Raw genomic sequence first — 15,765 nt, 5'->3', positions numbered from 1 at the left:
TTAAATTACGCAAACACAAAGGGCCAACTTGTAAGAGGAATGGGTAACCACATAAAGCCAAAAGTTATTTTCTCAGAGAATAAAAACTATTTTAAGTAAATAAAGCGCTAAAGCACATAAGAAAAACTGTTACATAGTAGAGAATTTGCAAGAAATAATTGGTGGGGGGAGAGAGACTAAGGTATGAAATAGCTTTCTTCCATTAAGTATCAAGAGTCTGTCATCTAAAAATTCATTCTGGCTCCCACAATATAAATATAGTGAATTATTTTTACAAGCAATGCCAGAAAGCAGTTACATTTTTTTTTGGCAGTCAAAGTATGACTTTTGCCCCTGGAATCTTTGTTTTTCAGATACAATAATATCTGCATAAGAGTATATGGGTATTTTGAAGAGAATTTTAGGCCAGCCACTAATTCTCTGATCTTGTTATAGGTATTTCTTATATTCCTTTTCTTGTTATATCTTTTCATGTACTCATATTTTGATCAGGATTTTTCTGATGTACTCTATGACGATTCTGTAGGTTTAAATACAAAAAAAATCTTAAGCACTATACTGCCATATATAAAACTGATACTCACTAGATACCCAATAATTCTAACAGATACGTATGATTCTGTTGATTATAATAGACCCAAATACACATTTAACCATGTCCTTTTTGATCAACACTGCCAGTTCCACCGTGCCTTGAATCATGTACCTACCATATGACTGACATGTGGACTAAGATGGCTCTCATTTCTGCGGTCACTATTACACTATAAGGACATCCAGAGTCAGCTCAGGAAAACTGCAAAGCAGTATATATTACACTGTTCTAATTGCACTGTTGGATTTCAGTCATATTCAAATAAATTAAAAAGAAAATAAGATTAAGGTTTGCTTCAAAAGAAAAACAACATCATTTCCTTAAGACCAATCATACCATATCCAAAGTGTTTTGGATTGTGGATTATGAATAAATACGTAGAATCTGTTAAGAGTTTAGAAATGCTTGTTTCATATTTCTTTCATATAATTAGGAAAATTATATTTACTCTGTAACAAAATGGTTCAGCAATTAAATTATAAGCTCCCTGCAACAATTCAATCCATTGTTATAATCAATCTATTTGTCAAAAGACCAGGATTGGCAATTATACAGTTCCTCATCAACTACCATAGTCCAGTGAAATAGAAAGACCACGGTTAAAATCTGTCCTTTGTTCTCTAAAAAATATTCAGCCCAATATGCAATATACAATTTATGCCAGGCTCCAAAACCCAAGAAAGACATACTATGTTACTTCAAAGTAGTTTTTTCTATTGTTCCTCATCTATAGACATAAATCTTGCCAAACTAAAGCAAACTATGCTTTATGCCACCATTATAAACCATGGTGGCGCAGTGTTTAGAATGCAGTATTGCAGGCTAATTCAGGTCACTGCCAGGAGTTTGATCCTGACCACCTTAATGTTGACTCAGCCTTCCATCCTTCTGAGGTCAGTAAAATGAGGACCCAGATTGTCGGGGGCAACATGCTGACTCTGTAAACCACTTAGAGAGGACTGTAAAGCACTATGAAGCAGTATATAAGTCTAAGTGCTGTTGGTAAACTATTGCATCAGTAAAGATATACTCTGAGAACTTCTGAGGAGGAGGTGTATTGACCTTGTTTATTCCAAACAGACTAGCTAAACTTTCCTGTCTCTTGCTTCTCTGGAATACAGTCCTCCTTCCTGGGAATCCAGGCTACATTCTACCATAGTTCATCAGTGGCTCCAACATAGTTTCACACAATGCCCTAATGCAGGGGTATCAAACTGCCAGCCCACAGGCCGGCTGCATCATGCGGAAGCTGCGCCCACCCCAGCTCCGGCAATGCAAAAAAAAAAAGTCACAATATGTCATGACACGTCACATGACACGGCGAGTTTGACACCCGTGCCCTAATGCAATGGCTGTAGCAGAAGGACTGTGAGGAATTAAAGTGGCAGCTACATCTAGCTACTTCACCACTTCACAAATGTGTGCTCCTTTAAAGTCAGTCTGAAAGTTCATCAAAGGGGAAAAGGCCCCAGCTGTGCTCTCTTCACTTGAGACCCTTCCAATCTGTCCTTAAAAAAACATACAACAAAAAGCAACACAGAGAAGATAATCAAACTCCTTCCACCTACCTCATTGAATCGTGTCACTAAATTTTCAACAGCACTCTGCTCCCCATCTGGGACAGAGAGAAAAGTTGCTTTAATGGATGAAAGTTTCTTCCGACATTCAGCATTTCCCAAATCTCTGGTTAAGAAGCAGAGATAGTCAATGGGCAACACTTTTCTGTAAAGATCCTCCTCCTGTTCCATCAGGATACTAGCAACTTCCTCTGGAAATTGAATGAGATGCTGCAGGTCTACAAGTTCTTTACTGGTGGTGGAAGTAAGGGCATTTGATGCAGCCATCGACGAACTCATCTGTCGTTCTAAAACAAATAAAAGTAAAAACTGGCTAACATTTTCTCTTTTATCAGGTTTAATTAACATTTTATAAGAAGCTTATCATATATTCTGCACCAGTTTAAATGCTGAGTGATTTCACATAGATGGCATTTGAAGTTCCTTTTTGATTTCAATAAAATGTTTTTTAAAAATGTACAACTCGGGGCAAATCACTGTCCAATAATAGCACCGGTCCATACAGAGATACATATTTCAAGTGTTAACATTATTAAATACATTCAATTATAATGTGGACAATAATACATAAACATCTACATGGGTAGAGGTGTTATCTTCTGTACCAATGGTACAAGTAATTTGTATTCATTTAAATGCTCTGCTGGGACAATAATTATTTCCTCAGTTCTAAAGTCCACTCAGTTCATGATAATTTATCCTCATTTAATGACAAACGGGAGAAAGTCACCATGAAGTGAATGGGACCAAACTTTAAAAATTCCATAGAATTTTGGGTATTAGTGTCCACTCTGGTTCTGTGAAATCTCAGGTCTGTGATCAAAATTTTACTAAGGCCAGACATTTATAGGCAAGATCTTCACAGTGCATATCCAAGAAGTACTCTATCTTACCCAACACTATCAAAATAAAACTAATAGGGGCACATGACTCCTTTCATCAGCTGAAATGCTCATAACAGTTATGTTCCATTACATTGCTATCTATTCTTAGCAACCACAAAAATAGATACTTCTCCAGATTTTCCCCCAAACTGTCCCTTCAGGTTTTCCTACTGTGCACCCATCACAAGTATAATTGTGTCCATCCATCTTCTTGCTTGTCGCTGAGCCCAGTGGATAAAATGCAGTAGTGCAGTAGTGCGGATTGACTCGCTAGGTGTTCAGTCCTGACCGACTCAAGGATGACTCAGCCTTCCATCCTTCCAAGGTCGATAAAATGAAGACCCAGACTGTTGGGGGAAATATGCTGACTCTGTAAACCACTCAGAAAGTGCTATAAAGCACTATGAAACAGTATATAAGTCTATTGCTATTGCTATCCCCTTTTTTTGGACTTGGATGGTATCAGAATAAGGAAATTGTCCAGTGTAAGAAATCAGGAGCTAGGCTAGAGCATTTCAAACAAATACATGTTTATTGCATGCTAATTCTGTACTCTGTACAACAGAGGTCTCCAACCTTTGTCGCTTGGCGGACCGGAGGAAAAGGGAGGGGGAAGCATTTTATACGCTGCAAACAGGGTGGGGCTAGCGCCCGCGTGACACTCATCAACCCTGCCCCATTCTTGTGTGGCGCAGCGCCTTCTGTGTCTCATGGCACAGTGGCAGCCTTTTTTGCATCTTGCAGTGCAGCAGCTGCCAGGGCATGTATACATCTTGGCATGTTCCCCATGGTGCACGGGCCTTTTAGACAATAATTCTATATAGTACAATACTTACAATTTCTGTTTCTCTAATAGATGTATACAACAGGATGTATACAACTCAGGAATTCTGGGAGTTGAAGTCCATGAGTCATAAAAGAGCCGAGGTTGCCTACTCCTGGGTTAAGGTATCAGGCTAGAAACCAGGAGATGGTGACTTCTAGCCCTGCCTTGGGCATGAAGCCAGCTGGTGACTCTGGGTCAGTCATTTTGTCTCAAAAAGATCATCTCACTCATCAGCTTTTCTAGCCAATGAACTCAAAATTTAAACCGGAATAGCCAGCATGTGCATCTTACACTTTTTACTTCCCACTTTGTGCTCCTTATCACCTGACTTTTGAAAAGACGTATCTAATAATAAATGATAAACAGTAATAAAAAACCAGCCCCTAATATCACTTTTTTTTTTTTTTGCAAAAGCAACAGTACCTTTGGACATCACAAAAGTCTCACTTGTATAATAAGAATAGTCTTAGGAAGTAATTTGTTTTTTAATAAATTGATTGGGGCCTAGTTGTTATATTATCTATACAAAAAGCATGCAGGGTCCAACCTTTTGGCTTGCCTGGGCTGCATTCAATGAAGAGGAATTGTCTTGGGCCGCATATAAAATATACAATATAGTATCACTAAAAAATATTGCTACAAATCACATATTAATGTTAAAAGTTTACAATCCTGTCGGGCTGCATTACTAGCTGTCCAGGGCCACATGTGGCCCATGGGCCACGGGTTGAAAACGCCTGACATAGAGTTATAATATTTTTAAACATTGCCACAGCACTTATCCCCACAGAATAGCCCCGTGGTGAGATGGGCGGCAAATAAATTTAATACTTTTAATGATTTTTTTTACCCATTCATTACAATTCCACCTTCAACATATCTTTCCCAGTGCCATACAAATATATAAAGTATTTCTTCTAGCATTCCCTTAGTTCATTTTCATTGTGACATAATTTTATTTTTAATTCCATTTACTTTCCTTGTTTATCCCCATTCACTAACTTCCATGACAAATGTTTATTTCCATCAAAATTACTCTGCAGTCTCTTCCTGTTTTAATCTTAACTGTTTCTTTCTTTCTATATAATATACAATATCTTTTCCTCATTCTATTTTTTTATAATAATAATTCTCTTATACACACTTTTTCTTCATTAACAGTCTTTTTCACTTTATAATTTCACTAAGCATTTTTCCACACAGTCTATTTACTTAATCCCACATATTTCATTGGCTTTCCATAACACATTTTTTTCAAATCTATTCTCATGAATATTAACCAGCACAAAGCAGTCATAAGTCAGCCTTATGTTGAAACTAAAAGGATTAAAGTAAATTGCAGGATAAGTACAAAAAATACATTTTAAAAAGCTTCATTTAAATTACCAGCAATTTTGGCTGAAAAAATGCAAGTCAATAAGATAGTACTAAGATAAGCTGTATCTCTGAATTATTCAATTACTTTTTCTTGTTTTCTTCCCACCCATTTTTCATGTTACCTAGCAGAATAATTTTTCCCTGAATCACACTCATATTGTTGTACAGTTTTTCAGTTTTGAGCTTTGGTTCTTCCCAAAAAAAAACCAAAGATACCTGGCACATTTTCCCCAAATGTAATTTAGATATTCCCAACACTTTGCTAGGTGAAAACCAATGAAATGCCAAAATTCAGAAAACAAGGACACTTTGAGAACAGTGATCTCAGGCAGTGTGACTTAGATGCTTCTGGTTTCTCTTTTCAACTTTCTTTCAATTTACCTACACAACATACAAAAACTTGCCTTCAGAAATGAAGAGGGATTGTGCTAAACTTTTTGACAACTGCCAATGACAAAGTGAAGTGTAGTTTAACTCCAGAAAAATCCATTTATTTTATCCATGTTTGGCTTCCTCCAAAACTATCCCAGTTACTAAAAATGTAAATACTTCCTCCTAAGCTAATCTTTATCTCCCAACCTATCTTACCTCACACGTTGTTGTGAAGATAACAGTAAATCTCTAAAGCCTGAGAACAAACAGGCCCAAAAATTGTGAACAACTTTAAAAACTATTTGTTTTACCATAGTCTCCAAAAGGTACTGTTTGTCCTGGCTGCATCTTCAAGTCATTCTTATGATGAAAATCATAACACTGGAAGAGACGTTACATAGGCTTGTCTCTGTAACATAATAGACAAGAGCCAGCACTGCAGCTCCCCTATGCCAACGGAAGGTCTACAGAACTGGTATTGGCCCACCTCTGCTCTCAAAGGTGAAGATGAATATATTATCATATCTGGAATACTAACTGGTCTCACCTTGGATTTTTTTTAACAAAACAACTGTGCTTAAAGAGATAAAGTTTTGAGAAAGTACAGCAGAAGCAATTTAAAATCCTTCTCAGACTTAAATAATTCTGAAACAAAATTCATCTATAGAACACCTTAAAAAAGTATCTTTTGATACTGCAATATTTACAACACAGTTTTCAAAGTCTATGTTTTGTCTACTTTAATGCACCAAGTACTGATCAAAAGGAGCAGAAACTTATGGAAGGAAGTGAGCTAATATAACTATATATGCACTGGGACTACAATTCCGATATTTTCCTATAGCAAAATATAGGAATTGTAGTGCCAGTGCATATATAGTTATATTACCTCAGTTCCTTCCTTAAGTTTCTGCTACTTCTGATCAGTACTTGGAAAACGCTATTCCTTTTCAGACAAATGGTTGTCCAATCTCCTGTTAAAAATCTCCTGTGATGGAACACCCACAACTTCTGAAGGCAACTTGTTCCATTGATTAATTGTTCTGTCAGGAAATTTCTCCTTAGTTCTAGCTTGCTACTCTCCTTGATTAGTTTCCATTTATTGATTCTTGTCCGGCCTTCAGGTACTTTGGAAAATAGATTGACCCCCTCTTCTTTGTTGCAACCCCTGAAATATTGGAACAGTGTTATCATGTCACCCCTAGTCCTTCTTTTCATTAAATTAGACCCAATTCCTGCAACCGATCTTCATATGTTTTAGCCTCCAGACTCCTAATCATCTCTGCGCTCTTTCTGGAATCTCAACATCTTTTTTATATTGTGGCAACCAAAACCGGATGCAATATTCCAAGTGCAGTCTTATTAAGGTATTATAAAATATTAACACTTCAAATGATCTTTATTTATGTGAAGTGTTAATACACCAGTTTATACTATTATACACCAGTTTTATATATCAGTTTACATTACAGAAGCAGCATAGTTTAAATTTCTTTTAACCTTTGAGGATCATGTCTGGAAGGTACCATCTGACACTGACTCACTTTTGAAACACCATAAACCATAAACCACTCCATTTTTCCAAAAGACTTCTGGAATGCTGCAGGATCACTCCTATAACATTTGAATGGAATGGCCCAGTAGAGGAATGAAATAATCTCAACTTTTACAAATGTTCCATCTATGAACAGAATGTTTGGCAACTCTCTAGTGTAGAAATGCACAAGAGTCACTGTGGGTCACTTGTAGTATGCCAACCACACAATTAAGATATTTCCATTCTGTGACCATTAAAGTGGCTTTTTTCCCTAATGGATCAACAAGACCATGCACAACTTCTTTCATTTTTTAGTAAGATGATGAATATGCATACAGTCTAAGCAGGGTGCAGAAAGAACTTAAATAATGTTGGTGCTTCAGGATGATGTTGCTATTTAGGAAAAACAGCTTCTAATGTTTGATTAATATAATTTCTGGCCTTAACAATTCATGCATACAAGCATATACTATAAATTGGGTCCTAGATATCAGATTAAAAAAAATATTTTTATAACAGAGGTATTGTTTTTCACAATGCACATCACAAGTGGAAGAAAAGGGGAATAAGGAAGAAGCAGAACTGCAAATTACATGGTGACATTATAATGTTCTTTAATACTAAATTCAGTATCTATCATTTATTCCCTGTAGCAAGTTTATAATAAAACAGGGGACCCCATGAACCTTTTTACCAACATTACCAAAAAGGAAATGCTGGTAAGCTCTGGGGAATTCCCAAACAGGAAGCAAAAAAAATCTTTTAAAAAAAGTTTCTTTTAATTTAGGAAACCTAGCATTTAATAAGAAATCTTTTGATCCATTCTAGCATGTTGCCAAAAATAAAAAAATCCTTATGCAAGGAAAGATACCGTACACTTGATTTTATTATTAGTCTAATCATGACATCTAAAAATAAATTTGCTTAGATATATTCCCTTTAGGCTTTTTATGAATCTGTTGTACATTTAGTTCACACATTTCCTAACTATTAAAAGGAAAGCAATCGTTCATACATAAAAAGTCAAAAGCCATTAAAGACAGCCCATAGGATGGAGATCATATTTACAATAGTCCACTACAATTTCAGAAAGCCATTAAGGAAAAATAACTATTTTTTGTCTTTGGAAAAATATGTATATGGAATTTATATAGGTTGTCCATTGTATGAAAGCTTAGGTTTAAAACATGAGCCAATACAGATTTTCTTTTAAAGTAGTGAAGTTCTCCCTATTTTGCCGTTTTCATGTTTGTGCCTCCATTGGATGTTTTCATTTTTATACATTTACAGAAAAAGCAGTGTGATTTGTTACGATTTTTGTATTAAAAAATAAAGTTCATCAGAAAGTTTTCCTTTCAATCTGATCAAATTATGCCAATGTCCTATTTGGCTTTAAGTATATTGCTCATATTTTTTTAAAAACCATGTGAGGAGGGCATTTTTAAAATTGTAATGACATTTAGAGATTTTCAAATAAGAATGAAGTCTAATAGCTTCAAAAATACTATTCATTAGTTACTTCTCTAATAAACAATACATTAAAGTAATAAAGATTAATATGTAGTCATAGCTCAGATTCATCTATTTTCAAACTGAGTATTACAAAAGTTCAACACATGTCCAAAAATAATGAGACACAGTAGGGTGTTAATAGTAATTGTACCAAGAAGTCCGGATGAAGTTAAGTTATTCCCTGCAGAGATGAAAATTGCTTTGGCAAATTATATTATATAATTATAGAATTAAATGATGTACTGCAGTGAATAACACATCTGAACAAAACATATTTGAAAAAAATTTGAGCATTACGGTGCAAAACCCCCAAACCCCAAATCATATTCTAGCACTTGAATCTTACTTGATACTAGAGTCCAACAGTGGTACCGTACTACTAAAAGTATTATTACCCATCGTAGAAAAAGTAGTAGTAGCAATACAGTACATAAGCAATGGCGCTGGGGAGGTACCACTATTACAGGTAGTCCTCAACTACAGACAGTCCTCAACTTACGATTGTTGCTTAGCAATTCTTCAAGGTTACAACTGACCTGAAAAAGGGAAGCTATATCCCACATCTGAAGTTCCAACACTGCTCCACCACCACCACATTCATGAGACCACAGTTTGGGCAGTCAGCTTGATTATATCTTCAAATAACTGCATCATCTGTTTCTACTCCCCACTGCTGGCCTGGTAGTCCTCGACTTACAACAGTTCCTTTAGTGACAGTTCAAAGTTACACTGCACTGAAAAAAGTGACTTATGACTGTTTCATTGCAGTATCCATCCCCATGGTCACATGATCAAAACATAGACGCTTGGCAGCTGAGTCGTAGTTATGGCAGCTGCAGTGTCTCAGGGTCACCTAGTCACCTTTTGCGACCTTCTGACCAGCAAAGTCCATAGGGAAGCCAGATTCACTTAACAACTGTCGCAAGAAAGGTTATAAAAATGGGGCAAAACTCACTTAAACATCTGTCTCACTCAGCAGCAGAAATTTTGGGCTCAATTGTGGCCTGTTGTGGACTAACTGTATCAGAAATACATATCTACAGGAGCCACACATTGCAGGGGTTTAATGTTGTTTTAATGTATTAAAAACTAATAATACAGGGCTTGTTGTTGTTAGTTGCGAAGTCGTGTCCGACCCATCGCGACCCCATGGACAACGTTCCTCCAGGCCTTCCTGTCCTCTACCATCTTCTGGAGTTCATTTACAGTAGGCTCACGCCTACTGCTTCAGTAACTCCATCCAGCCACCTCATTCTCTGTCGTCCCCTTCTTCTATTGCCCTCAATCTTTCCCAGCATTAGGCTCTTCTCCAGTGAGTCCTTCCTTCTCATCAGGTGGCCAATACAGTGCTAAATTCTGATATTTTTAGGTACAAAAAGAAAAACCCATTGCTGATTTCTTAACAACTCCTTCATAAGCAATACATTCTATAAGCAGAATGGGGGGGGGGAGAGAGAATCTAAGTTTACTGTATTAATCCAATTTGCTTTTAGTTATAGCTGACTTATTCCTGCTGTCTAACTGGAAACAAAATTAGCACTTCTATATTAAAGATTAGCCACCGCCTGCTTGTGAAAGAACAAGCTACCTAAGTGTTAATTGAAGCAAAAGGGAAAAAAATCAACAGGAAATTGCTTATACAAATCCTGCTTTTTTGCCATATTTCTGCTCCAAAGTCTGCTCTTTCCAATCTTTGCAGAGCATAATTATGTATAGTCAATTATACTATAAATCTGCTTATCACTGACTAAAATGAAAATCACTGATGCAGTACTACAAACGAGATGAAACGGTTTAATTGTTAATGAAATTGTATTAAAATAAAAATATGTACAATAAAATAAATTAAATCCATCTGGTGAAACGTATTATCCTTCTCGTGAAAATACATTGTTTAAATTCTTTTTTCCATGAATTAAGTTACCACTCATTAAGTCATTATTAATTTTGTCAATGAAATAAGTCATTGCCACTGATTTTCCTTTTTTTCTCATGCAAATAAATGAACAATAATCTTGTAAACCATGGGAAATCTGTTAAAAATATCCCTTCTACAATCCCCAGTCACCACAACCCTTCTTTGCAATATCATATAAGAATGCTATATGACATTCTAATATTAAATCTGGGCAGCTATTATTATCCAACTTTCTGGAATCCCCAAGACACTGCCAAGAATTCTAGACGAAAAATGGCACTGTAATTAAGCTTACCCAGTAGCTTGTTAGAATTTTGGTTACCATACTGTGAGAAAACAACCAGTAAACATTTTGTTCTGTTTTTCCAAAATTTGGTTTAAAGGACAGAGAACATTTTGCAGAATGATCTGCTCCCCACATCATTACTTTAAACTATCTCTGGTAAATATGTTTTCTCCTCTGCATTGCAATTTTGCACAACTATTGCTGACTGTGATATTCAAATAGGGCAAATAAGGATTCAAGAGAACTTGAAATTATCTGTAATGGGAGAAGGAAAAGGCAACATTTGCCATCTAAACTAAAACAATAATTCCTGATACAAAAGAAACACTTTTACTGATTTCTAATGGTAGGTATGTTTATTAATCAATAAATATTGTATCCACAATAATAGTCAAGTCAATAAAATGCTCAATTTTTTTCACTAATTATTATTAGAATGCAATGTCAACTATTAAATTACAACTCTTCTATGATGATATAAACTTGCCCAGTGGTTTTCTATGTGATTTTTTTGGAAATTATGCCAAATAACTCTCTAATATATTTTTTTAATTTACTTCTAAAACAAAGAAAAGTATTACCTTATTACCTAAAATAGTTTTCTGATATGTAATATCCAGTAACATTACCAACACGAACCACGGTTACAATACTGAACTTACTATAATAAAACATGCATTAAATAAAATACTATTAAAACAGACTAATCTAAATACATTATAACTAAATTTTCACAGTACTTAAGATATTTGGAAATATAGCCAAAATCTGTAAAAAAAATATGTTAGATATGTTTTCCCACAAATAATTTACAGCAACTGACTCTGAAATCCATGCCATTATCTCGATTTCAAAAACATTTTTAGATTAAAAAGACATGAGAAATGACTATATAAGCCATCAAGCTTACCAGTAAACTGAATATTTCTATTCATTTTCTCCTAAAATGTCAGTGTGTACAGATGCTTTCAAAAGCAGAGAAATGTAACATGCTACATTTACTTGCATTCACTGTCCTGCAACAGCTGCTCAGTCTGAAACTATGAACTATCAAAATACACAATTAGCATACATTGTGTAAGTCACAAAGACAACAGGCATAAAGGTCAAGTTACCTACTTACCAGATAAAAGCAGAAACACTATGATTCCAACAAGATAAAATTTATTTTTAAAAGAATTACGAAGAGTAGCATTTTATTTGGTTACAAGAAAAACATAAAACACATTTATGCAGCATGAAAATCAATATACCTGGAACAGACTCAGTGAGGTCAAAATCTTCTAATAATCAATACTGTACTACCGGTAGGTTGTTTTTAATATATCCTTTCATATTGTCAAAATATATTAGAAACCCTCCTCTTAATGATTCTTTCTGAAAATTCAAACATGACATATTTATGTATGGGTTTGTTTTTGTTTATATTATCAAAACTCCAAATTTATTTTGAATTATTTTTTTCAGAGGAAAAGGTTAAAAATTAAACTACTTAGAAAAGGTATTTTTCATCTACAATTCTTCAATAATGAAGAATTGTAAAGATTCCCACCTAAGAGGTCATTGATTATATCTTCAAAGTCTGATGAAGTATAAATGAACAATGTTCAAATGTTAATTTTAAGACCTCACATATCAAGATATTTACTTGCACTAATTCTGGACTACAGGAGCATTTAACTCTTCCTTGCTTTTATCATGTTGCAATATGATACATCTCTTGAACTTTAGTGCAACATATTCAAATGACCTCAATAATTCTGGCAAATGTGACATGATTCATAAAAATGTCAACAATATAATAATTTGGTTTTAGTGGAATGAAAGAATAACAAGGATAAGAAGATTACAGCAAGGCTGCCCAAACCCCATGGCTGCGGCCCATTATTGGGCCTTGAGCCGTTTGGAACTGGGCTGCCGAAGTGGCGGGTAAGCACATGCGCATGTCTTTTGCATCCCCACTTGCATGAAAAGTGAGTGTGTATGCACATGCTCCATCTGTGCAAACGGCAGGCGTGCACGCCCACCGTTTGCACAGAATCATCCCCTCTCCCCCCCACCGATCCACAAATAGTTAAATATTTTAAATTATTCCCTAAGTTGTTTGATGTGCTTAAGTACACAAACAAATCAGGTTTCTTTATTGTGCTGCCCATTAAAAAAGAAATTTGTATAGATTAATAAAATGAGTAGGAGTGCTAAATAATCTTAGAAACAGAGGACTCATGGCAAGAATTACTCTTTATATGTCTATTATATATTACCAAACAAAACAGTATAGGGGAAAAATAGCAAAAAAAAGTAACGTTTTAATAACATGACATCACAATACATAGTAGAAATCATGATTTACTTAAAAGTATTTTTCCCCTGCGTTTGGGGAAGATGTGATGGGAAAGTAGGGAATGGAGTGTTTTAAATATATCCTTAGCCTACATTCTTTTCTGTATCCTGCAATCTCCCAATTTGCTATAGAGAGGTAAAATTAGGATCTGGAAATCTGATTTAGTAATGTACTGTACAGATGTAGAGATACATGTATTATTTTTCCAACAAATGTTACGGCATTTATTATAGCAACAACATACTAGATTGACAGGATTGTACAAATAAGACACTAAAATATAACAATGTTTATTCATTGAAGTTTTATGTTACTTTACTACATTCTAAAATTGAATGATGCATTTATTTAATTCCTCATTTTATAAATCTTTTGACCATCAGCTTTCAGGAACATAATAAACACATAATTATTTAACACAGAAAGAGACGTGTATTCTGAATGTATCTTAAACAATGAGGACTGTACTTTAATTCCCCTTTCATTAAGAAACACTTTGACATGGAATCTTACTTCAGTACAAACTACAATAAAAACACACTTAAGTATCTTCACCCAGTGCTTTGAGACATGACAATCTAAAGTGGTTAACATTCCTAAAAACATAAAATTTGAGAGACTCCACCAAAATAATCTAGGAAGAGGGATTCTTTTTAAAAAAAATTCCAAAGAACACGTAATCCATGTGATGAGATTAACCATATTGTCTATAGAACTTGAAGATACAAAAGAAAATAAAAACAACTTCTTGCAAGAACACCATGTGAACTTCTCAGACCTAATGAATAGATGCTGATTATGTCAGCTTGATCATAATCTGCAAATTCTGATCATTTTTGGTAGGAAAACTTTGTATCATTATACATGTACCTGTGGGCAATCTTAACATATGGGCAATCTTAATCTGGTAATTTACTTGCTTTTCAATTATTGGTTGTAAACAGCTTCTTTGCATTCTAAAGATAAAAATCAGAGGCTCCATGTTTCTTTTAAAAAAATAACATGTATGGAAAACTTTTAAAATATCCAACATTTGAACTCTAAAAATGTGGTCTGTATGTGTGTGTATGTATATGTATATAAGTATGTATATGTATACCGGTAAGTGTATATCTATGTATAGTATATATGAACACACACACGTGCTCACACACACATATATAGACATATATGCACATGCACACACCATTTGGCTTACTAATGGCTCTCTGGAGAGATTCCACACGTAACAGCTTTCACCAGCAGACTCTCAAAAATTATATAGCATCCTTCATTACCTTTTAACATGATCTTTCCAGTTGATCCTCCTGAAATATTTAAGGTGCCACTTCTTGCTCCCAGAGATATAGTAGCTTCGAGTAAGGCTCCACTGATAAAGTCTGAAAGAGAAGTTCTACTTAAAGTAGCCCAGTATTCAGCAACTCTTTGAGGACATGGAGTCATGCAATTTGCACGATGGCATGATCTTAACAAAATCCTCTCTGGATAGGGAAAGCAGTCCAAAGAATCTTCAGCTCCTTCTGTTGACCTGAAGACCTGAAAAACAATATCGGAGTGAATAAATTGAATTCTCCGTTGAATTTATTCATTCTTCAAGTATAAAAATAAAAAAGAAATAAGCCTAATTTAAGAAAGTGCTCTTTCAGGAAGCTTTCATACAAGGCTTTCACTGACCAATTATGCTGTGTCACTTACATAATTTTGGGCTCCAGATAAAGACTTCCATCCACATGTCTTACCTCTATTCCCCTTACCCACCCTCCAGCATTACTGTTCTTTTTTTCTTATTGGGAAAAGAATCTGTTAAAGGAAGTCTCTAGAATGGATTATTCACAGTAAAAGGCATTTATATAGAAACTCCTCTGGAAATAATCAAGACACTGTAAAGTGTACTGTAGTGTCAGAAAAAAATGAAGATGTGACAGGATTGCTGAGAGCTTTGTACTACAGAAGACAAAATAAATTGTAAAATTTTTTTTAAAAGGCTTCATACAGGCTAGTTTTACACATTATACAAAACTATAGTGTGGCTTCCTTGCATATGGCTTAACATGTTGCATAAATCTAGCCAAACATATTTTAACAATAACTTATTGTGACTTATGAATAATTAAAAGGCAAAACAGGTAAACTGCTTTAGCAGAAGGATCCTGGACCAATTTCTGAGAAGTTGAATGTAGCATCATTCAATCTGCATTTTTCAATATATACTGCTCAAAAAAATAAAGGGAACACAAGATAAGACATCGTACTATTAAATACAGTACATTGTGTTGTTTAAGTGTTCCCTTTATTTTTTTGAGCAGTATAGTTAGTTTAACAATATTAATAATATTTAGAGCAGACGTGTCAAACTTGCGATGTCACATGACATCGCGCAATGTATCGGGACGGTTTTGCCATTGCCGACAATGGGGTGGGCGTGGCTTCTGGATGATGCGTCCGGCCCATGGGCCGGCAGTTTGACACCCCTGATTTAGAGGATACATAAGCTCTTATTGAACAACATGTGCACCTCTAAAGTTCTTAACATTAAA

General features: G+C 35.1%; 1 protein-coding gene across 1 annotated transcript in view; it reads right to left on the bottom strand.

Annotated features, from left to right (window-relative positions):
- PLCE1 (phospholipase C epsilon 1) overlaps nt 1-15,765 on the bottom strand; it is a 152,648-nt gene that overhangs the window by 90,714 nt on the left and 46,169 nt on the right. Inside the window, exons 2-3 of the mRNA XM_081329878.1 lie at nt 14,506-14,764; nt 2,164-2,459 (exon numbers count right to left, since the gene is read on the bottom strand). Of these exons, the coding sequence (XP_081186004.1) occupies nt 2,164-2,459; nt 14,506-14,764 (555 nt within the window). The remainder of the gene's footprint in view (nt 1-2,163; nt 2,460-14,505; nt 14,765-15,765) is intronic.

The sequence above is a fragment of the Vipera berus genome, assembly GCF_964194415.1.
Source record: "Vipera berus genome assembly, chromosome: 5".
Classification (NCBI taxonomy): Eukaryota; Metazoa; Chordata; class Lepidosauria; order Squamata; family Viperidae; genus Vipera; species Vipera berus.
The sequence above is the reverse complement of the archived record's forward strand: the minus strand, read 5'-3'. Positions and strand labels throughout refer to the sequence as shown.